The sequence below is a fragment of the Caretta caretta genome, chromosome 2 (assembly GCF_965140235.1).
Source record: "Caretta caretta isolate rCarCar2 chromosome 2, rCarCar1.hap1, whole genome shotgun sequence".
NCBI lineage: Eukaryota > Metazoa > Chordata > Testudines > Cheloniidae > Caretta > Caretta caretta.
Genome location: NC_134207.1, coordinates 75219830 through 75245395, shown reverse-complemented (window position 1 = coordinate 75245395; position 25566 = coordinate 75219830). Strand labels below are relative to the sequence as shown.

The window sequence follows — 25566 nt, the reverse complement described above, 5'->3', positions numbered from 1 at the left end:
TGCCAGATTCTCACCCTCATTCTGACCCCTTTCTGGCTACTTGGGTGGTACAGAGAAGCTCTCAGTGGGAGTAGATCCATCCTAGTTGGCTCCTACACTACCTCCCCTTCCAGCCCTGGCAAAAGGGAAAAGACATGGGGAGGAAAAGCACTGCTGGCAGCTACTTTGGGGACATTGCCAGCTTTGTATATTTAGAGCATCCAGGGTCAGTCTGGGCATGAACTGACTCCTTGAGGCTCCCCCTGCAAAAAATGAATCTCCGCATCAGTGGTCAATGTGGCCCACTCTTTTGAGATATATTTTTTGCCCTAAAGTTTGTCATCTACCAGTCTCTAAGTTCAGCTGTTTGTATTGTTTCTAATTTGGTCTTCTGACAATACCTGGTTTTGAGCTGGCATGACAGCTGAAGATATTTATTGTGAGCTTTGTTGTTAAAAATTAAAATTAGGAGGTTTTCCCTTATCTTGGAGCTTGGCCAGTTTGTCTTTTAGCCTGAAGCTTGACCAGATTGTTTCTTCAGAGTGTCAGACAGTGTAGGCTTAGTATTCCTTAGCTTTCTTCATGAATGTTTGTTAACACCAGGACACTTCCCCCTCTTCCCCGAAAATAGGCAGTCTTAAAAATGTCGGACAGCATGTGCTTCTATGTCCTTTCTCCTATGTGTCCATTGTTAACAAGCACATGTGACGGGATCCCTAGGATGCAGCCTGGGACTGTGGGACCACTGTACCCCTTTATCTCTCCAGCCTGGGCTGTCTTTCTCAATGCTTTGCTAGTGATAAACAGCAAACTCCTTCAGAAGCTGTGATCGCACAGCACAACAGCATGTGGAGCCCCTCACCCAGCTATATGGCATGAATGCTCCCAGAGCCACTCATGAATTACGTTGAAAAAGGCACCAGCCAAATCCCCCCAGCTCCCAGGACTGTACCTCAGGAATATATTGTCTTGCACCGCTTAAGATGAGCAGTGCAAATTTATTAATTGGTTCACCACTTCATCAATGGAAAGTGGACATACACTAGCCTTTGCAAATCTGAGCAGATTTACCACACACTTCAGGCAAACTCACTGGTAAAGATGAACAGTTAAATTTATTGACTATAAAAGATTGATTTTAAGTTATATTAAGTGTTAGGCAAAAAGTCAGTCAGTTACCAACAGAAATAAAATATAAGCACACAGTCTAAACTCTCAACCCTATTAGTCTGGGCAACAACTAGATTAAGCAGTTTCTCTCACCTCCACTGGATATTGCAGTCCTTCATATACAGGTTTGTCCCCTAAACCTGGGCCAGTCTCCTCTGTTGGAGTCTTCGGTCTTTGTCTTTGTTGCTTGCAGCATAGATGGGTGAAGCATGGGCCCCCTGTGTTCTGTTTAATATCTTCAGTCCAGTGTGCTTGGAGAACACAAGTCCAGGCATGTCTGGTGGGCATTGCCGAGTCCCCAGGCAACTTGAGCAATCCCCCTGGTGCAGGCTTATGCAGGTGAGTCATTGAATTGCAGCTCCCTCGCTGGACAATGGCTGTTGATGGTTGTTTGACACCCTGCCTGGGCACTGGTTACTTTCCTTGCTGTTGTCTCTGGGGAGCTAATATCTGGCTGATTCCCCAACTTTTACAGCATGTTTTAATGACAACCATACAACAGAATTCTCATAACTTCATATGCGCTAAAGATATACATATGTAGATAGAACAGTGGCTTTGAGCAGTTCGTAACCTTTCCCCTGATACCTCACATGGCATGCTTTATATATAAGATCACAATTGTATATATGAGGAATATGGGGGTTACAAGACACTCCCCCAAGGTATAGAATGTCACAGTACGCATACGTTTCATTGTACTTGCAGACATTGTGGACTTTACCCCAGGGAAATGTCACAGCATATGCATAATTCTCTTCCACTAGGGGCTCAAGATCTGGATCGCATCCGTTTATCCACCTACAGAACAGCATGCAAGCTTAGATTTGTACAGAAGAAATGCAACTGTAAGTATGTCAGTTGTTAACCGCAAGTACCATCTTTAGTCTTACCACTGTAGGATCTGTTTCTTCTCCAGTTGAAAGGAAAATATGGGTTTATTTTAATGTACAGTTAGGAGACACTAATAAGAATGCCGGGGTAATAAAGAAATGTATAATAATTCCATACTGTTAATTATCCTCAAAGTGTTAAGTGTGGAAGTGTTGCTATTGTGGGGTTGGGGGGGGGGCAGTTTCTTTAATGCTGCTTCTAAATGTGATTTTTCTTTTAAAAACAGTTTTTCTTAGCAGGTTATGAAAAATGCCAGGAGCTTTAAAAAAAAAAAAAAAGGTTTTGTTAAAAAAAAAAAAAAAAAGCCACCATCCCATAGACTTTGCCATTTGTTTTGCAGATTTTTTTTTTAACGTTTCTCACTAAGCCTGTTTACGCTGGGCTATTAAAAAGAAATCTCACCAATGTATCTCCTCTGTCACAATGACTGGTCTAAACACTTGTGCTGCCACCAGAAGAGCTGCACTGGAGGGAGTTTAAAAAAACAAAACAAAAAACATAGACATGACCTGTGCAGCTCAGCAGCGAGCTCTTTGCTTTGAGGTTGTGAATATTGGTGCTGCAGGAAAATCTTCCGCTTGTGGCCTCCAAATATCGGCAAAAGGCCAGTCGGAAAAGCTTTTAAAAGAAAATGGAGAATGGGTAGAACACGCAGGAGATTACTAGCCATGGGTCAAATCCTGCAATCACCTCTTTAGCGTACCTCTCATATTAATAAGCATTTTTAGCTTGCGTAAGGACCATAGGCTTGGTCCATGTCACAAGCAGGCTGCCCAGTACAGTTTCCTACAGCTACAGTAGTTCAGTCTTGCTCAGTTCAGAAGGAAACATACTGGACAGAGCTGCTGTGATCATGTTTCCTTAAAAATATTTTATTTTTAATTTCAGAGGATGAAATTTTCACTTAATTTCCATGGTAACTGTATACACTGGTCTTGAGTGTCGTCCGTCTCCCCCCCCCCCAAAAAATCTAATTGAACTTATTTTAAGTACAAGGATATAATAGCCTCATCGTAGGGGAGATTGGATGGCTGAAGGCATTGGTAATGGAACATAGAACAATAATTAGTATTTATGAAATGTGTAGTGTTTGTGTAAACATACAAATAGTATTTCTTTTTATAATAGAATATAGTCTGACACCTTTTGTCACTTCTTTGAACAAAGCCAGTCAGTGATTAAAAATCAATACCATCAGACTTTACCATCAGACTTTACCATCAGAGTTTTCTTCAGTAACCTGTGTGAAACAAGTTGGTGGTCTCGGTTCTGTTCTTAATGGATAAGGTGTCCAGACTGTAAACAACATCTTTATGACTGGCTCTGTTGTTGGCTGCCTCAGTGGGAAGGAAAAGGAATGAATGCTTATGGAAACTGAAATACGCTCGTACCTAAAAGGAGTGAAGGAAGAAGGTCTTTCTGGATAAAGGCTGAGGCACCGTGGTAGGACATTGTGTGGAATATCTGCATTGTAATTTGAGCAATGTTGTATAAGTGTACCAAAGGTCCAAAAACTCTGGTGTCTATGGCTGTCAATCTAGCACTATTTATGAGCACTAAGTGCACTTTTAAAGGCCACCCTCGGAAAGAAGTGCTATCTTAGGGAGAAGGGTACAGTAATGTCTACTGTTCTCTTGTGGTACACTTCATGCATGATATCAGGACCATAATGCTAGATAGCTCAGAGGAGTAACAAAGAAGCAAAGGCCATATTATGTGTGAAATTTTACTTTTATGTGACTTTTGCTGTAGGGGGAATGGATAAGACCTGAGCTCTGAGCCAGGAGGTGGCTGTTCACCTACCTACAGCAGGATTTTAATGCAATTTTAAAACATGGGCACCTTGCTAGAATGACACAACCCCACAGCGAAATGCTCAAATTCCATGTGAAATAAGCATTGATGTGGAAATCAGTCAGGTGTTCATGTGAGCTCCTGGTATCGCTTTTCAAGAATTAACAGCTTTGTGTCTAGGCCTCCTCACATACCCAGTTCGATAGGCATGATCCAAAGCCCACTGAAGTCAATAGTAGCCCTAAAAGAGGCACTAATTTTAAGACGGTGGGCAAACTATGGCTGAGCACATAGTGGATGATTTTCCATTTGCCTACATGGTCATTAACTTATTTTTGCTTTAGGATATTTTGAGCCTAAAAGGTGCTACATAAAAACAAATCCTCTTCTATAAGGAAGACAGATGGCAAATAAAGGAGGAGTGGAGGAAAGCAAATGAGTTCAAGAATCTTCATTTACTCTCTTCATTCAGCTGTAAATTTTTGAATGCTTCCTTTAAATACAGTAACCTAGGGTACCTTAACCTTTATATATCCTATTGAGTTTTCCAAATGAAAAAGGAGAGCGTAGTGATTTATTTTTTAAGTTGATTGTGTCATTTAAAAGCCCTCACTCATATTTGTACCAAAATCCCCATGTATCTAGCTCTAGACACAGGGATTTAACCAAAAGTTTACCCTTAGAATGAAGGTCTGTGTGAAACTATTTCCTTCTCAAGCTCTTCAGAAATAATTATTGTTGCTCTGAGATGGTTGAACCATGCATCTTTTCCATTGTCAGAATAGTTTTCCTCTTTCTTTCCTGGACTTTTACACTACTAGAGTGCTGTGATTGCTGAGGAGAGAGTTACAGATGTTTCAGGGAAATTATCTAAGTTCTGAACAATGACTGTCCAAGATGGAATATCTAGACACCACAAGACTATACCAAGTAATGGTTCTGAAGTGGTTGTTAATGCAGTCATCTCGCTAACGTTAGCAATTCTTTTTCCCCGCTGAAATTGCTGTGGAGTATGTGCTGAGCAGTAGTGAATTCAGGAGACAAAAGTGGAAATGGGGAAAAAATAGTTCAGCTATATCTGAGCTGCTTCATTTAAGAGTGGCTGTAAAAAGAAAAACTCAAAGACAACTCTACTCTTATCCCAGCTTTTAGGAACCCCTGCCTCTCAAGCCATCTCTGTTCTTCTTTCAGCTGTGCTCTTCTGCTCTGCCCCCTGAACCAGCTCCTCTCTGACTCTCACCAGAGTAGACTTTTTATGGAAAAAAGAGGCAGTGTGTGTATTTAAAGGGCTCTTTTAAAAGAACTAATTTAATAAAGTGAAGGGAGCTGCTGTCAGCTGCAGGCTCAGGGTGTCTGGGGAGCAAAGCAGTGCTTGTTTGGATACCAGAGGGGGCCATGCTGGCAAAGGCAGAACAGAGATTTTATTAATGCCACAATATTTATGTAAAGATGCTCATTAGTATATAGTAGCATGTGATCCTTTCCTTCTAGGATATCATTTAGGCTGGTACGCTGTATAATGAACAATCCTATGTTTGTTGCAGCTGTGCTTTATGCAAACACACACCCATGTGCTCATCTCTGTGAATTCTTCTCTCTGCTAATATAAAAGAGGGCTCTGGAGCAGACTACAGGAACAGAGTGAGCAGTTAGTTTTCCCTGATGATGTAGATATTGTGTAATGGGTGGTGGAGTGTGTGAAACAGCTGTTATGTTACAGAGATCCATATCTTCCTACCACTAAACTATTGCCTAAAAGCAGAAAGCTATAAAAGGGGGAAGGAATGAAAAGGAAATGCAGTTGGATAAGTTACTTTTCCAGGTACCAATGCTTTTGTGTAGTTCAAATGAACTGCTATATCAAATTTAGGTAAATTTAGGTGACAGCTAATTTTGTCAAGGGAAAAATATCAACAATATTTAGCAGATATTTTTTTAAAAATTGCAAATACAGACCTTGAAGGTCAGGCTGTAAAACTGTAGGAAAATTCTCGCTATGCACAAGTTTTTTGTTTTAAAAAGCTCTCCAAGCACTTGAGCCTAGGTCGAGCTTAACTAAAGTCACTCCTCCCCCCTCCTCCCAGTAAGTCATTGCAATTCCTTGTCAACCATGATAAAATCAGATCCAGTCCAGCCTCATTCTCCTAATGAATTCAAGAAATTCTGCATACGGAAATGGAAAAGATAAACAGAAAAAATTGAAAAATATCAGCTGTTGATGCCCTGTGTTGTATCAACACTTCATATTTAATTACAATATCCCTCCAAAGTTAACAAGATATTTCTTTACATACCTCTCAACTTGCCAGTGTCCAAATGTGGGATGAAATGTGTGACACAGCCCCAAATTGAGAGGAACACAAAATTGTCATGCAGGAAACTTAATGCCCTGGAATTCATTGCTTTAGTGTGGATAACTCTTTTTGTAAACACACTTTCATGTTTTTTTATTTCTGCTGTAAATTTTTCAACCATAAAAGTGAGGGGATAATAAATTTGTGAGAAACAGATAATTTTGGGACTAAAATGAGTGATGTCCCTCTTTGAGGGATAGTTGAAAGTTATGTTTGTGTATTACTTTGCATAGCTCCTGTAGTCATAACAGGTAGTCCCTAAGTTCTAAAGATAGCTCAGTGGTTTGAGCATTGGCCTGCTAAACCCAGGGTTGTGAGTTCAATCCTTGAAGGGGCCATTTGGTATCTGGGCCAGAAATTGGGGATTGGCCCTGCTTTGAGCAGGGGGTTGTACTAGATGACCTCCTGAGGTCCCTTCCAACCCTGGTATTCTATTCTATCACACACACTAGATATGCCATCCGCAAAAGCAAAAATACCATAAATTAAACAAAATGTTTTGTTATCATAAGCTAAATGACTTGAGATTTGGGCTCTGATGGACTGCAGAGGTGAATGAATTCTACATGTGGGGAAAGGGGCCCTCAGCTGAGGGGTTCTGGCTGCTGATCATGTGGGGCTACACCCACCAAGCACTTAACTGCCATTTTAGAGGCCTAAGTCCAAAATTTAGTTCCTTAAAACCCCTAGTTATCTACCACCAAATCCTGTAGCACCAATCTTCTCTAGGCACCCCTATTTCTGTGGGCAGCTCAAAGCTGCATAAGTCCTGACGATGACAAGCATTCACCTAGATCCTTGCAGGATTCTCAAACTCAGCATTTCCCGGCCTGTGTTACCTCCAGGGTCTGATCCAGAAGGTGATATCAGAGCACACCTACTCTTCACAAATAGAGGAGGCAGTGGTGCCATCCCCACTACCCCCAGTAACCAGATGCTCCCCTAGCATGTGGGAGACCTAGGTTCAAATATTCTCTGTCTGATGTGGAGTTGGGACTTTAACTTGGCTTCCTGACCTCCCAGGTGCATGCTGTAACCCCTGGGGTATACGGTACTCGACTGGGGTTTATTTTTTAGATGCTCTTGTATCTTATGAGGCAATCCAGTGTTTTGTCTCCATCTGTCTACTGCCACATTTCTTACTCCATTATAGTTTGTTTCCATGACAGCTACATCTTTCTCAAAACCCTTTTTAATGTCACATGTTGTCCTCCTCTTTTCCAACTTCCTCCGAATGGTATCCAGTAAAGGGCTTGTCTAGCAATAACCTTTTGACGTCCATGCAACATGACCAAACCACTTCCACTTTCTTTCTTGAATCATTTTCTGTACAGTCTGTTGGCCAGTCCTTTGTAACCAGAGGCAATGCATAGGGTGATGACGTGGGGTCAAGTGCCCCCCAGATTGGCCTGCCTGAGGGGAGGGAGAAGGGCTCCCTTCTCCTGCTGCGCCTGCCCCCGGGTAGGGTGACCAGACAGAAAATGTGAAAAATCGGGACGGGGTGGTGAGTAATAGGAGCCTAAATAAGAAAAAGAGCCAAAAATCGGGACTGTCCCTATAAAATCGGGACATCTGGTCACCCTTCCCCAGCATGCTCAGCCCCTGTCCCTGGCAGCCAGGCTTGGGCAGGGAGCAGAAGGGGTGGAACTAGCCACTTACGATACCGGCTGCTGGGAGGCTGCTCTGTGCAGTGCAGCAGCTGCCTGAGAGAGAGCCTGGCTGGGGAGGTGGTGGCGGCGGCCCACTCCCTGCCTAGGCTTGGCTGCCAGAGACGGGCTGAGCGAGTCGAGTCCTCCCACTCCCCCCAGTCACGTTTCTGGTTTGCTCAGCCCCTGTCCACAGCAGCCAGGCCCAGGCAGGGAGTGGGCCACTGCCACCAGACTCTCTCAGGCAGCTACTGCACTGCGCAGAGCAGCAACCAGAGTGGCCAGCTTCCACAACGTGAGAAGTGTCTCCATCCTGCTCCCCGCTCGAGCCTGGGTGCCAGGGAAGTGGCCAAATGTGCCAAGGTGAGGTGCAGCAGGTGAAGGACAGAGCCCCCCCTCTGCTCCCCGCAGGTAATATGGGGTGGGAAGAGTCCAGTGGCCCCGGGCTGAGTGCAGGGGTCACTGGGCAGAGGAGGGCTGTGGGGGTGGTCACATGTCCCCGTATGGGGAGGCATGAGTCAACCAAGTTTGTAACACATCAGCATTAGTTATTTTATCCCACCAGCAGATGCCAAGTATTCTCCGCAAGCATCTCTGATGCAATGCGTTACATTTCCTGTTGTGGGCTTCCAGCATTTGCCAAGTTCCAGAAGCATATAACAATGTTGGTATCCGAATGACATTATATTACTTTATCTTGATTCTTATGTTAATTTTCTTATTTTTCAAAATATTTACCAGTCTCAAAAAAGCTTCCCTTGCCTTCCCAGTTCTTGCTTCAATCTCCTTATGGAGTTGGCCATCAGCACTGATTATGCTTCCATGATATGCTGTATTCTTCACTATCAGTCACATACACACAGTCATTGCTGACCATTCTTTCAACAATGATGACTTTTATGTTTTCTTTTGGCTATTTCTTAATCCTGTTTTGGTAGCAGCCTCACATTCAATTGATAGTGGTCTTTTTCATGCCGCCATCATCATCATCTTCGTCCAACAGACCAATGTCATCTGCCAAGTCAAGATCTTGAAGCTTTCTTCTACTCCACCTAACTCCCATATCTTCCTTTGATGTTACTCTTTGCATCACATAATCTATCACAACGTGGAAAAGTGGGGATGATAAAATGTAACTCTGCTGTACTCCAGTGATGATATCAAATAAATTGGTCTCTCCACTTTCTGTCTTTGCATAGCAGTTTTAGCCTTTGTACAGCATCTTGACTAGTGACACTGTCTCTTTCTAGGAAGCCCATATTGTTGTAAGATGTTCCACAGCGACACTGTGAATGCAGTCAAAAACTTTGGTGAAATCTATGACGTTCAAGACTAATCTTCTCTGGATGGCTAGCCCTTTCTCAATCAAACATCTCAAGATAAAGATGTGATCTACAGTAATAAAGTCCCAGATTATTCCAGGCTTTTAATTTAATTGAACTTCACCTGGCAGCAAACAGAAAGCCAGTGAAGAAGCTTGAGCAAAGCATTACATACGGCAGCCTATGCCATTCAAGAGGTGGTCAAGTGAATTCCTCACTCACTGCAGTTTATGGGTGGGCTTTAAGTAACACTCACTACCAGAGTCAAGAGTAGAGATGGCAAAAGTGTGGGTAAGTATTATGAGATTGCCAGAATTTGGAAGCCATTGTGGGCCATTGCTGCTATGGAAGAGTCTAGGAGCAGCAGAGGATTCAGCTGAACTCAAGATACACACCCTCAAAAGAGAGCAAAGACAGTGTTCCACCCAGACCACTAAATGTTCCCCACTATGACATCAGGATAACTTCTGCCTTATCAAGTGTGAGTTGCAGCTAGTATTTTAGCCATAACTTTGTCTCTAGAAAAGTGCTGAGACTCCCAAAACTGGGGAGGACAAGTGACTAACCACCACTGCCAAATGTATGGCGCGTTCTCCAGCACTGAAATTGACAGGGTGTGAACGTACATTGTCTTTGTTTAGTTTGGTTGATACTGGGATATCTTTATAGAGTGTGTTTTAATATTTGTTTTTGTTGCATGTATTAAAAAGTGATTAGTTTATCCAGAAAAGCACCCTGAGATGAAATATCATGTTCTCTCGCACATTCCCTCTGGGCCACAGAGGCAGAAGCAGTGGAACGTAACATATCATAATAAACCATTATACAATTAAACATAACTGAGCAATACAGGACTGTACAGCTGGCAAGCTGTTGCCATCCTTGATGGACTTTGCTCAGCATGTTGAGAGATTATTCGATGCCTGCAGAAAAAGCAAATGCTGCTGATTTCCCTAGATCAGAATAAACCATTGGCAGTTGAAAGCCTTGAATTTAAAGCCATGCTGATTATTGTAATATGGGGCTTAATTAAAGTAGACAAATAGGGAGCTCATTTCTCTGATTTTTAAATCCCCCACCTTGGGTTTTCAGTTTTGTTTTTTTTCTGCTTTGTCTGCTCCGAAGCATAGTACAACTGTTTTCATATGGATGGAGCTGCTGCCAGTGACTGTGATGGTGACCTTGCTAATTTCCATGCTTCTACACTAATACCTCTTTTCCTCTTCCTTTCACTGAGTTCAAACAGTTACCCCTAAGAGGCACGTAGTCAAATCAGCGTGCTTTTGGTCCCCTTTTGATCTGGCCTGCCATTTTAAGTTTGGTTTAAGTTAGGCTAACGACTCACCCTCCTAATGTATAATAATTCCGTATCTGGAATTGAAATATAATTGCCTATAAACATACCAATTTCAGATGTTTCTCACTCCGTGCCATGATTCTCAGTCTGGCATTATAGCAAACTGTGCTCAACCTGATATTATCAAGCCAGCGCTAGAAATTGACAATTTGGGTATCAAACATGTGATGCTGTTTGTGCAAACGTGCAAGTCAGGCTTGCTGTGTAATGTGTAGCCAGCTATAACTCTTAAATGCCTCTCATTTTACTTCTGCTGATACCTGCATTCCACACAAATTTGGTTCCCCCATCATTGTTCTGGTTAAAAATATTTACCATGGAAATAAAGGAGCAAGAAACTATGATTATCGAGATATCCATAAAAAAAATGAATCCTGCAGCACGTTAAGTTTTCTGAATGAATAATAATTTTTTGTCCCTCATTATGAGTCTGTCATGTATTGCATCCCATGTGGACCTTGGCAGGTTGAGACTCATTGCAACAGGCTTCAGGGCAGCCTGTCATGAGATCCTCCTCCACCAACAGCTAGAACTCCAGAGCACTGTCTCTCATGCCTGCCTTCTACTACGAGCAAAAACCCTTCTCTTTGGACTAAACACTTCATTTTTAACAAAATGCCATGGGAGCTGTAATATGTCTGTATTGAGCAGGTAGGACCACTTGCTGCAGGGTCTTACTCTTTGAGTAAGAGACATCTATACCAACAGAGAAAGTAAACTGCAGGTATACAGTGTACCTCCCATGAGAAACCCAAAAGGTCTACCTTGTTGGAATTTAAAACTTTTTCCTGGGAGTCCAGTCTGAATCCTGAATCAGTGTTGCCAACCCAAATTCTTTGAAAAATTGAGAGTCAGGCCTCTAAAAATAACGAGATTCACTTAAAAATCATGAAATGTAAAAACAAAGCAAAACATTTTGGGTCTTTTGTGAGCCTGTGTGATATGCTTAAGTCACATTTTCGAACCTTTCTTTGTAACCATGATGGTTAGAAACTCCAGGGGTTTTTTTTCTTTTTTTTAAAGAAATGCCAGATTCTCTCACATTCACATGACACCAAGAGATGAGACTTTAAGAAGAATTTGAAATATCAGGAGACTTACGATAAAATTATGAGAGTGGACATCTGTGAAGTTCTAAACTATTCCCAACTTAGTGCTTTCAGGTGCTCTCATTTTTTCCAGCTATTTAGTCAGGGACCTAATGCTCCCTAAGACAGCCTAGAGCCTTGTGAGTTTCTAGTCTTTTGGAGTGGGGAGGAGGGTGGGGGGGAGAAAGGGGTGTATAGATTGTGCACATGCTCAATTTTTTTAATCAAAAGTTCATGAGGATTTATTTTAGCACATTCACTGCAGCCAAATACTTCATGGAGATTTACATCCAGAAGTTATTCACTGGCAGCACAATATCCTGAAACTATTCCAAAGTGTCTTAAAAAAATCTGTCTTTTTAAAAGTTCATGAATATGGTTATGTTTGATAGCATAACAGCTGGTGAGTAATGTGTGTCTGAAATTCTTACAGAGAGGGTGCCACTAAAAACTCAACATTTATCCATAGTTACCACACTGTGGAATAGGAGAGAACAGTGGTGTATCGGATGCTACTGTGGGTAAATGTTGAGTGTTTTCTTTTAATGGCCAGCGATGGAACTGTCACACCTCAGGAATAGTGATGCGTTGCTTACCTGATCATTGGGTTCATTTTATCCCTCGAAAGGAGGTGTGGAAGTGAAATGTAGATCTTCAAAAGGTTGATTTGTTTAGGGATTGATTTTTCAGCTGTACTGACCACCCCCAAATCCAGTTGACTTCAGTGGAAGCCGAGAGTGATCAGCACCTCTGAAAATCAGGTCTTAAATAGTGTCCTGGTGAGTTGCAGAAACCCTTCTTTTAATCTTTCACTTACAGTGACCAGTGGCTGAACTGGCAGTCCTGCTGAAGTCATAATTTAGGCACAAGTGTGAGACAAACAGTAGCAGTTCAAGTTTTCTCCTCACTATGCCCCACTAAGGGTGCCTCAGGCCAGGCTTGATGTGATTTCTTGTAGTTCGAACATAGTTCAGTCTGTTCTCACCTGTTTCTTGCCCTCTCTGCTGAAACTGCTAAAAGCACGGTGCTACTTTGTAGTTGTTTTTGTGATGTAGGAATTAAAATGGGACAGTCAGATCATTTCCTGAACTGAGGTGTCTCAACAGCTGTCATGTGACCTGACATGATTTGAAGTAGATACCCAGAAATGAAAGGTTCCATATATCCCATTGCCTATCATTACCTTTCAATCCCCTTGAATACTTCAAACAAGGAGCGGGGAGGGGAATTTATTCCTGCTTTTCTGTAGTATTTGTTTTAAAAATACTTGAACACTAAAGACAGCATGAAAGTATACACACACTGTGATCACTTTATCAACAGTTCTGCATTCTCTGCAATTCTCATTCTGCACCTTTGCTCACTGTCCCTCCCTTTGCGCTCTTGATTCCATGCATTTCTGCTTCAGCTATATCCTCTCCTTAACAGTTGTGTCCTTACTACCACTCCTTTGCCTGGTAGTCCATTGCACTGTAGCATAAACTGGGCTCTCCCCTTGTATCTCTTCTCTATTCTTGCTTCTATACCAGGGGTGAGCTTTGGATCCTGTCCGTGGGATTGCCCCCCATGGTGCTGCGGGCCCTGCGCCGCTCTCAGAAGCGGCCAGCACCATGTCCCTGGGGCCCCGGGGGGAGGCAGAGGGCTTCATGCATTGCCCTTGCCTCCAGGCACCACCCCATGCAGCTTCCATTGGCCGGGAACGGGGAACCACGGCCAATGGGAGCTTCAGGGGAGGTACCTGGAGGCGTGGCAAGGGCAGCGCCTGGAGCCCTATCCCCCGCAGGAGCTGTGCAGGGACGTGGTTCTGGCCGCTTCCCAAAGCGGCGCAGCGTGGGGCCAGGGCAGGCATGCAGGGAACCTGCCCTGGCCCCGGTGCACACCACTGCCACCCCGGAGCCGCTTTAGGTAAGTGGCGCGGGGCGGGAACCCGAACCCCTCCTGCACCCCGCCCTCCCAACTCCCTGCCTGCACCTCGCACCCCTCATGCACCCCAACCCTTTCCCTGAGCCCCCCATATACCCCGCACCCCTCTTCTGCCCTAATCCCTTGCGCTGAGCTCATTCCTGCACCCCACGCTCCCTCCCGCACCCCAACCCCCCTGTATTTAGCTTAGAAAACATGCCATATAGTGATAATCCTTTAATCATTCTTGTGGCTCTTCTCTGAACCCTCTTCAATTTATCAACATCCTTCTTAAATTGTAGACACCAGAACTGGACACAGTATTCCAGCAGCGATCTCACCAGTACCAAATACAGAGCTAAAATATCCTCTCTATGCCTACTCTAGATTCCCCTGTTTATGCATCCCAAGGATCACATTAATCCTTTTCACCACAGCATCACACTACATGTGAAGCAAACCCACAGCCAGTCCAGGGCTGTTCACTCAGCTGCCATGATTCACCCTCCATAGAGCCTGCAGTGACTCATATTCAGGCATGCTGCAGCCTATCTCTGGGCAGGGCCTGTGTCAGTTGACCTCCTGGCACAGGTATTTCACTGACCCCTCTAAAGCGACAAGTTAGTCCGTGCAACAGCACTACTGGGCCAGGAACCCTCCAGCTGCCTCAGTGTTACTGAATCCCTAGGCTTCCAGCCTGCCCTTGATCAAGTTCCTGTTCCTGCCCCAGCCTTCCCCAAGCCTAGTTCCAGCCCACTTCAGCCCATGCCCATGCACTACTCTGACCCTGACCCTTCAGCCCTGCATTCACCTTCTGACCACCCAGCCTCTCAGATTCACTCCCACCCTGCTTCAACCTTGGCCTGTATTTGGAATCCTGATTTGGCTTGTCTACAGACTCTGACCTCGGTTTCAATGCTGCCCCCATCCCAGTCCCAACTCTAAAGCTGGCTTCGATCCTTGTACCTGTTCTTACTACTGCTCTAACCACCAGGCATGACTGCCTTGAACCCAGAGCCTGACACTAGGAGCACATGTTCAACTGATTATCCACCAGGACCCCCAGATGTTTTTCATGGTCACTGATTCACATGATAGTCACCCATCCGATAATTATGGCCTACAGTCTTTGTTCCCTAGGCGTATACATTTACATGTATTAAACAGCATACTGTTTCCTTGCACCCCGTTTACCAAGTGATCCAAATAACCCTGAATCAGTGACCTGTCCTCTTCATTACTTACCACTCCCCTAATTTTTGTGTCATCTGTGAACTTTATCAGCAATTTTGTTTTTCTCTAGGTCATTAATAAAAATCTTACATTTTGACTGAGTTACAGCCGTGACCCAATGTTGGCTACAGTGGTGTTCCAGAGCTGTAACTGAGAGTAGAATTTGGTCCTTAATATTGTTTAAAATGTGGATAATTGCAACAAAAAACCTGTACACTTTAAGCATTTTCTAAGGTCAAGTCTACAGTAAAAAGTTAAGGTGACCCAGCTAGGTCATTCAGGGGTGTGATAAATCCACACTCCTGAGTAACCTAGTTAAGCCAACCTAACCCCCAGTGTAGACATCACTAGTTATTGCTTCCAGGGGTGGTGGATTACCTACTATGGTGACAGAAGAACCCCTCCCATTGCTGTATTGAGTGTTTACACTGAAGCTTAACAGTGGTGCAATGGCAGCAGTTTAAGTGTAGACATGGCCTTTGTTCATGCTCTGGATATAGAGCCTTATTATAATCTATTTTTATACTGATTTACAATTAGGAGTAACCCAGTTGATGTCACTGGAGTTACCCTGGTTTAAAAGGGAGGTAAGTAAGAGAAGAATCAGGCTCTTAATGTATACTTTGAAAAGATTGTGTTCAATTTCTTAAGAAAGGAGTAGAATCTAGAATCCTACTGTATCTCCTCTGAAGCTTTTGATCTTTCCCTGGCTTCATTTTTCACTTTTCATTTTGTCTCCATCAAATCTAAAGTTTTCTTTTTTGAAACCACCTTTTGTCTTGGCTTTTCAGGAATTCTTAATCTTGCATGTGTAAAATAAAGGATGACAGATAAGCAACCATGTGTATCAAGACTCTTACGCTATCTAGGGATTCTGGCAACATCATTAAAGAGCTTCTGTCACACTCGGGCAAAGTGTAAATATGTAATACTTTACCTAACCTCCATCTATTTGTCACTTTTCTATTTTATACTGATTCTTTACATGGTTGCAGATTGTTGAGGTATTGTGTGTCAGTTGAAGCTTCTCTCCTTTCCTCAGACTGTTCCTAATGCCCTGTCCATTCGGTGATGCAGCAATTCAATGACTGACATCACAATTTGCTGAAATGGAGAGGACTGTGTGGTAGCACTGGGTTTTGGTGTTACCAAATATATCAGCTAGGGGAAGAAGCTAAATGGAACATAAAGTTATTTTTGAGACATGTACCTTGGAAACTGGCAGTGATGGGAAAGCAAATATAGAAAGAGTATGTGACATCAAAATAGGGTTTTAGTAAAATGTATTGTACAGTTTGCTTTAATGAGACAGTGACTCCTTTAAACTGCAAGCTTAAAGCAGAGAAAAGGATAGTTGTGTTCCCATATCACAAAGCCTATACCACTGACTATAGCAGTAACTAGCATTCTAGTTGCCAATCTCAGCCAAGGATTAAATGGGCTTAGAGAATCTCGCCTCTAGGGCCCTATGTATGTCAGAAAAATGTTCACCAGTGTACCTATACCAAGGTAAGCTACATTGGTGTATGCCCCACTTTACACCAATGTAGTGACTATACATCACAGGTTGACACTAGGTTACTGTAGTTACACCCTACAAATTTTCCTACTAATGATTGGCCCTAAAAGTAGTGTCTCTGGATTGAGCAATATTAGTAGAAAAAGAAAGGGAAAGCTTACATTGTCACTCCGTGCTGTGTCTGTACTGTGGATAAACAGAGAAATTCAGTCATCAGGACTGTCTGTTTGGCAGCTTTCCCAAGCATAAGTTCAGGTTAAATATTTTTTAAGTTATTTAAAAATTAAGTGAAATCTTGATAGGACAAATTCTATCAGGAAAGCAAAAATAATTGGATCAGTTTAAGAATTCCAGCTATCTAAGTGAATCCATAGAAATTATATTACATTGTAAAATAAACAATGAATATTTGGGCCCAATTCATCATTGTTGTTTACAGCACTGCCAACCCTTAATGTTAAAAAATCATGAGTCAGGCCCCTTCCCCAATCATGAAATCTGCTAAACAATCATGAGATTTTTAAAGTATAATACATTTTGCATTTTGTTTTAATTGCCCTTTGATTTCTGACCCGCTAGTGCACACTCATGTGAACATTTTCAAGCTTTTCTCTGCAGCCATACGGGCTGGAAACTTTTTTTAAAATGAAAATTGAGATCCCCACAGAATCAGAGCATTCCAAGAGATGGTGCTTTAAGAAAAACACCAACTATCCTGGGACTCACAATAAAAATCTCAAGAGTTGGCAACACTGTTCACATCAGTGCAAAATACTAACATTCTGCTTTGGCTGCATTTTACATACCCTGCACTCATTTTGTACTGGTATAAATGGCTGCACAGCATGCAGGTCAACAATGATTTGGGCCTAGTATATTAGATATTTTCCTGTATTTTTCTCGGACATCAAAAATCTTAAAGTTCCACAAAAGAGGAAAGTGTGGTGTTCTCCAGGCCTAACTTTTGAAAAAAGCATACAGATAACTCTGTAAGAGGTTTTCTCACCATGATAACGATATTGAAGCCAACATAAAAAATATCTGCTATTTGCTCTTCATAGGTTGTCCTGGGCATTATCCTTCATAAGCTACTCACACTGCCAAATCTCTGAGCTTACTGTGTGTGTTCAAGTAAATACACAGACCAGGCTATCTTCAGGAGGGAGCAGCAGAAATCCACAATGTTTGATTTGTGTTCGTCTGCCTGACGTAATGCCAACATACAGTTAAAAATGTGATAGCAGATACATGCCACACATACTAAAATATGCATGGTGCCATCTAGTGGTTATCACTGTTAAAGTAAGGTTTTTATGCCCAACGTCCTGCTTATCTTCCTGAATTACTTCTGCATCAAGATATTACACTGAATCTAATGGCTATGCCAGACAGTTAAAATGTGTGGCTTTCTTCTGAAATGTCCTAGTATCAAGTTCAAGCTACTGCAGTCTTTCAACTTAGCTTGATCTTTTAGCATTCCTTCTAAAATTGGAGGTTCCTTTTTTAAAAATTTTGTCAGAAAATATATATTTAAGTCCCCTTAATTCAGTTTCTATCATCAAGGGAAGCTATTGCAGTGAAAAGGAACTTCCTCATTCAAAGTTCAATTATTACATCACTGTTTGATACTGTGTGGACACTTCCTCCTCTCTCTCTCTTCCCCCTGACCCCTGGCCCCCACCTTTTGAGCTGTATGTGAACTTTCCCTATAATACATTGTGTGTTTGTTTAAAAATTATAAAAGGCTACAGTGTTGCTGTTTGAACCACAGATGTGGTATTCACCTACATACAATATGTTTTAAGGGAAGTGAGAGAACTGTTTTACATTACAAGGTGACAAAATACACCTGAATTCCAAGACCGAATTCCCTTGTATTGTATTTTCCCAGATATTGTTTTCAAAATACATTTTTTTAAAGGAAACCACCTCCTCATATAAAAGGCTGATCCTGGATTTCTTGTGCGCTCAGTGTTCCCATTTCTCATTTTAATAAATGAATTAGTGTCATGGTGGTATATCAATAATAATAATAGGACATAATATACCAGTGTCTTTGTCTCCATCTATTTGCTATTTTATGGGTATTTGCTAAATGTATAGCTATGAAATACTTACTCAGTAGCTCTGTTATTGCATGTATTGTACTGTAGTTTTATAAACAAAGAAGGAGCTTGTCCAAATCTTCAGCCCAGTTTTGGTAGTTTGATCTATTTACACTACAGATTTTAACCTTGGTGTTACCAAGTCAGTAGGCAACTATATTGTAACTGAGTTCTGACTTCATTGTGATCATAGTGTTAGTTTATTTTATAGAACGTTTTGCTTTGTTCAGCTTTTGAATCTATGGTTTAATGATGGTTGGTCTGTTTCCATTTAAAAGAGAAAAGAAATGACCATTTTCCTAGTCTTTGGTTGAGGAGCAAGTGACAACTGCTTCCTCAACCCAACCTTTTGAAAAATTGACAAACATTGGTGCTGATGGTGGGAAAGTCCAGTAAGTGCCTTTCCCATCACCTCCCTTCAGTTTTCAAATAACTTTGAGTGACAAAAATTCTCATTTTCAGGAAAGAATGGCAGGGAGGAAAAGGAGCTTTTATGGCATAAAAGAGGATTTACTGCGGCAGTGTATTCCTTCCTAAGCCACAGTGGGCCAGGGTGATGCAAAAGTAAGGAAAAAAAAAAACATTTCAGTGCATTAATAACTTAATGGTGCTCCTATTAACTCAGTAATAACCAGAGCCTGAGTTGATAATGCCTTCTGCAGACTGAGTTTATGCATTGTGCTCCTGTGATTATAACTAATCCATAGTTAAAATCCAATAAAATAGCTTTTAGTCCATGCCAGGCAAAGTAGGAGGGATATAGGCATTAGGTTAGGAGGAAGTCTCTTGGGACCTGGGAAGGGAGGAGTGAAGGGGTCGAATCACCTTTGGCACCTCCTCCTGGCCAGGCATGGTGTAGCAGCTCTCTTTCTCTGCTGGATGTCTCCTGCCTATGGCAGCTCCGCCTCTGCCATGGCCTGCCTCTTCCTGTGACCTGGCCCTCCAACCAGGTCACTTTGAAGTCTCTTCCCTTCTGGGGTAGTCTGCGAACAAAAAGCAAAGGGAATTAATGCAAATAAACTGAATTAGTAGGAGAGAGAGGGGAATGATTCCCTCTCAGGATGCATCAGGAGCTGGCCCTCCCTTCCCTCAGGGAGGGGCCTTCAGTCAGTGGTTATCTGGGAAGCTCCTGCCTTTCTTGGCTCTTTCCTCAGGAGCTGAAGGACTGTTCTCTTCCCTGGTCTTCCAACAAGTGAGCTACTCTGCTCCTCCTCAAGTCTGTGCAGGTGTGGTGCGGGGCACGGTGGAGCTGGCTGAGCCCAGAACCCCTCCTTAACCCCTTGTTATCCAGTGCGGGGGGGGGGGGGTGTATACCCCATCACAGAAGATCAAAGATTTGGCTAAGTCGGATAACCATCTTCTCCACTGGTTGCTTATCAGAATGGGACCTCAGTCACTCAATCAATTCATATTTATTCAAATGTTTCAGTGTTTAAAAAGCATTACTTTATAATGGATGGAAAGTAAATATTAAGGTGCTCTCCTTCTAGAGTGTCACAGTTAGAGTGGGCAGGTTGATCTGAACTGCGTTTCCCTAGCTTCCTACTGAATATGCACTTCACAACATTGGAAAAAATACGACTCTTCAGAAGCAGGAAAAGAGGAAGCCATGCTGAGAAAGCTAACTGAAACAAAGGGGTGCCTCTGAGGTTCTGGGGGATCAAAGGAAATGTAGGTTGAGTGCTTGGTCATCATAAAGGTTCTATATGGGCCTGATACAACTCCCACTGAAGTCAATGGAAGTCTTTCCATTGACTTCAGTGGGCTTTGGATCAGGCCCTATGTCCTTTCTTTTATGCTACATGCACTTAGGGGGAAGCTGAGCACAGTATACATGTGCACTATTGCAATGAAAGTGTTTAGTACTGATTCCTTTCTACTAAAAAGTTGTGTTACACTAGAATATAATATAAACATCCTGGCACAGGATTTGAGATTGTCATTAGGTCATGGCATGGAAGAAGTTATGTACCATTGCATCTGGCTGGTTGGTTTACTTGCTGGTAAAATACTGAGATAGTATTTTCAGTTTAGGTGCTTTATCAGATTGATGGGAAGAGCAGCCTGGTGATGAACAAATGTGCTGTAGCTGGAAACCGCATCTAGTTGCGTGCACTATTGTGAATCTGTTAGCAGGAAGAAGAGAGGACCAGCAATGTTGTGAGTCTGGTGGCTTGGCTTGGATTTGCTTGACATGGCTTGGTCACGCTGATGATGCTGTGTTCCAGTGCTCTGATATGTGATAGGTTCCATAGTCTGCTCTAAAAGAAGAATACTCTTAACCCATTTTGTAATATTTTAAAGTTTTGCTAAACATGAGAAACATGAAGTGTTTTCACATTTAATGAAACCCACATGAAAATATTTTGCATACGTTTAAGGTCCATTGACTTCAAATGGGACTACTCACATAAACTTATGCTTAAACTTAAGCATGTACTTAAGTGCTTTGCTGAATTGCTTTCATTAAATATATATTTGTTGGTTTTGGAAGTAATTTTAATATTTATTTAAAAGTGGTTCCTGTTTCTAAAGACACAAGCAAAAATCTGTGGAGTAAGATTTCTCTCTACTATTGACAGTATGTGTTTAATTTACATTTAGTTAGGCCTAGTGTATGTTAAGTAAATTTGAATTGATTATTAAGCCCCTGTTTCAGTCACTTCCCATCACTGATTAAATGTAAAATCTCCCTCTCCAAATTCATTTAGTAGAGCTCATAATTTCAGATAGAATGCAAAAAAAGGATTAGGAATTCAGAGCGAGCAAATCCATTTCATGTTCAAAAGTCTTAGTGTGAAATTTTCTGCAGACATAAATTGATTCTGCACCACTGGCTTCCATGGAACCATGCCAGTTTAGACCATCAGAGAATTTTGGTCTAAATTCTGTCACCTTCTATAGTACACAGGGTTACCTGAATATAAAAAGTGCTAAATAAAATTAAATGTGCTTCTATAATCGGGCACAGTATTTGGTGTTTCAGAGTTACTCTGTCTTTGAATCATGAATCCAAAATACTCATGCTAGGCTAGTGTATTGTTGCCTAATATCTGATTCGGTTTTCTTTTTCCTGTTCGGTGAATCCTTTTTGTTCAAATTGCTCATCACCACAAATACCTAATCACCAGTAGTTTTGCTAGATGACTTGAAAACAAAGCTGCTAGCTTAAATGGAGTAGAAGGTGGCAAATTGTGGTTATTGCTGCTGATTTGGCTATAAATTGTGCCCACTTCTATTTTATGCTAATACATCCTATTATTTTTGTTCCCCCATTTTCCTGTCCCAACTTCCCACTTATTTGCTTCATCACCTGTTATCTATTGAGGTTTAGATTAAGCTCTTTGAGGCAGGGACTGTCATTTACTATGTTTCTCCTGTACAGTGCCTACCACAATATAAATTATTTATGCAAGTATTATTTGTATTAATAAACAATACAGGCAGTTATCAGTCAGATCAAAGCTGGCAAGGGGTAAGATATTTAAAGTTCTGGTCATACAGATATCTATATCTAGATAGATTTATGTGGCATCATTATTATTTGAGAATGTGGACTGCGACATACGCTCTTATTAGTACAAAATTAGAAACCTGGAGTCCCATGTTACTAATCCTTACTCAGACAAGTAGTCTTATTAACTTCATTTGGGCTACTTGCATGGATAAAGACTAGCAGAATCACTTCCCAGACTGGGGACCTCACAGTCTGGGGACCTGTGAGGTAACATGCATAGTATTTGAATTGTATTTTGCAGTGTGCTTACTCTTGATCCTCTAGGATCCATCAGAGTATGTTAGTTACTAGAATTGAAACAATATGAAGATAAATAGTGCTTGGACTAGTTGCAGAGGAAGTGAACAGCAGCAAGTAGTAGGTTGTTCATCTGCTTAATCCCACCTCTATCAGATTTCAGAGTAACAGCCGTGTTAGTCTGTATTCGCAAAAAGAAAAGGAGTACTTGTGGCACCTTAGAGACTAACCAATTTATTTGAGCATGAGCTTTCATGAGCTACAGCTCACTTCATCGGATGAGCTGTAGCTCACGAAAGCTCATGCTCAAATAAAGTGGTTAGTCTCTAAGGTGCCACAAGTACCTCTATCAGACTGAATTAATAGTTTAATGAGTTTTTTTTACACTAACCATTAATTATCTTTAAAAGAACCAACTAAAATATGGAGCTCTCCAGGATGGTATTTATAAATTTCTTAATCTGTGAGAGTTAATTTAACAAAATAGTATTTGTCTCTCAAGTTCTAATGGTGACATTTTGCTTGTCATTGACTCCAAAAATGACAAAGCAAAGATACAATGGTAACATATAGCTTGGCCATTGATGGCAAAATGACACACTTTTTTTTTTCATATTTGGTCAAATGAGGGATGATTTAGTTTAGATGATTATCTATGCTGTTCACCACTGATGAGGCCTTTTTGAAAGGTCTCTGAAAAATGCATGGTACATATGCTTTGCACTGTACTGCACAGGGATGTTTGATTTCAAGTTTCATGATTAATTGCAGTTTTAATCACACTGCTAAACAATAATAGAATACCAATTTAAATTTATAATAAATATCTTTGATGTTTTTCTATATTTTCAAATATGTTGATTTAAATTACCACACAGAAAACAAAGTGTACAGTGCTCACTTTATAACTTTTATTACAAATATTTGCACCGTAAAAAGGATAAAAGAAATAGTATTTTTCAATTCACCTCCTACAAGTACCATAGTACAATATCTTTACTGTGAAAATGCAACTTACAATTGTAGAATTTTTTTACATAACTGCACTCAAAAACCAAACAATCTAAAACTTTAGAGCTTACAAATCAAAGCATGTAGTGGTGTATGAATGTTTAGCACATCTGGCAAGTAAAGACCTTGCAATGTCCGCTACAAAAGTGCCATGCGAATGCCTGTTCACGCTTTCAGGTGACTTTGTAAACAAGAAACAGGCAGCATTATCTCCTATAAATGCAAACAAACTTGTTTGTCTTAGCAACTGGCTGAACAAAAAGTAGGACTGAGTATATACCCACACCCTTCAAGAAGCTTTGGACACTGGTAAACCATGTTCACTGCGGGGCCCGACCTCTCCCATTTCATTTTATTCACACAGGGATTACAGTCAATTTTGGGAGGCGGGCTGAGCTTGGGGGGGCCTCAGTATTGGTACAGTTGTTCCCCCTTTCCCTCCTTCTCATCAGCCCTATATATACCAGCTAACTTTGACCACTAAAATGCACTACTTGAAGCTCAGTTGCAGTATAAGATCCATGCAGATTGGTCTGGTTGAATTGCTGGTTGAATTGCCTCCTGGCCCATCCAGTTGGTCTGGGGTCTGGACCAACCTGAAAACCGGACCTCTTGTTTAGGTTTGTCTAGAACTGCTGCTGAAACTGCACACTTAACTTTGTTGCCTTTTGTCTGCACTTACCTTCTTAAGGCCATCTAATTTGTGTATTCTAAGCCCACCTGTCCCATCATTTGGCAGCTTGCTTTCGATTGCCTGTCTGGCCCCCCTCCATTACTGGGTCAGAGTAAAAAAAAAAAAAAAACTTGTGGATAGTTCCATCTCCTTGACCCTCAGCTGGTCTAGCATCTGGCTCCCCCTTTCTTTCCCCAGCCTGACTCTAGCAGCTGGATTTAAGTACTAGTCGTGTCCTCAAAGTTGTATTTAGATTTACTACTTCCACAGAGACAAACTGCATGTAGGGGTGGCTGGCCATCTGAAGAGATGGAAGCTTCTTTTAAAACAAGTTGGCTTTACCTTGGTGGCTAGTTGCAGCTGAAAGGAGTTAAGCCAGTTGAGAGGTCCAGATAAAGGAGACTTGGGATCCACTCCAAATTTCTACCGGAGTGGCACTCTCCTCTTCCAGTTGGAGGATAGGAGAATAGGATAGGTGGCAAGAGCATCAGAAGGAATGAACTTCCGGCGGTGTGTTCTGTCGGCCTAGCCTAGTCTAGGAGGATGCTCAATCTAACCTGCTGAAAAGGGAACTTATAGGGGTTTTCCTTGTTACAAAGACCTAAGATACCAACTAGGTCTGACCATGGAATTACATCATGCAACCTTTCCCAGTGTTTTGCTAACATATGGCAAGTGGAGCAGGAAAAGTGTCTGTCTAGTACATACAAGGAGGTTATGCTGTCACTAAGTTTACATTCTCTACCCTCTGTCCATTGGCAGTAGAGCACATGCAAACGGGAGCAGAGCACCATAGATACTATTGTAGAAGATTAGAAATAAAGAAATTCCCTCATATAAAAAAGAATTACAGACCATTTAAAGAGGATTAGGGTGATGTCTTTATCCATAATAATATGCATTTCTTTCAAGGTGCAGATGTACCTCAATATGTTGTAAGATATAAAGACAATGCAACATTTATCACTGTAATGAAAAAATCTGTACTGTAACCTTGTACCTTTACTGTATGCAACTTATGAAATAGTAACCGTTGAGAAACAAATAATACAAAGGATAAGAACAGCTGAAACGTTACCTTGAATTAGGATTTAGATGAATCCAGATTTTTGAACTAGAGCAATTTTTGAAAACATATTGAATGATCCTCTACTGCTGGAAATTTTGACTTGTAGTGAACCTGATGTCACACTAGTAACATCAAGATACACACAAGGTTTTCCCTCTGTCACTAAATTTTGGGGTTTTATTTATTTATTTATTTATTTTATTTTATTTTATTTTGATCATTTTAAGCTACCCTGGTGAAAAGACAGAGTGAGGAAGTTTAGATTGGGCAGGGAATCTAAAGAGAAGGGAAGATTTAACAAAACACTTGGCAAATGTATTTAAGAGAATGAAATATGATTTGAAGAACACAACTGTACCTTTTCTTTTTAAAACTATAAGTTAATCTGTCCAAATGCAATTATACTTTTTATTCAGTTTTTGTAAAGCACTTTGACTCTGGCACAAGTTACTGAACAGGATTTTCAAAAGTGCCTGAGTGAGTTTGAAAGTCAATGTGAGATAAGTACTTAACTTTCTTTGGAATCTTTGAAAATCCCACCAGCTCTGTAAATTAATAAGAGTAATTTTCAAGCTGCTACCCATAAAGTTATAATTCAGGAAAACACTCGCTTAATTTTAAGCGTGTGCTTAATTTCTGTAGACTTAATTGAACTTAAATTCACACTTAAGTGTTTTCCTGAATGGGAGATGCTTT

The 25566-nt window shown here is 41.4% G+C and overlaps 1 protein-coding gene across 19 annotated transcripts in view; it reads left to right on the top strand.

Annotated features, from left to right (window-relative positions):
* DTNA (dystrobrevin alpha) overlaps positions 1–25566 on the top strand; it is a 298132-nt gene that overhangs the window by 170550 nt on the left and 102016 nt on the right. For all 19 annotated transcript variants that reach the window (XM_048840578.2, XM_048840596.2, XM_048840588.2 and 16 more), the window contains one exon: positions 1917–1997. In XM_048840578.2, the coding sequence (XP_048696535.1) occupies positions 1917–1997 (81 nt within the window). The remainder of the gene's footprint in view (positions 1–1916; positions 1998–25566) is intronic.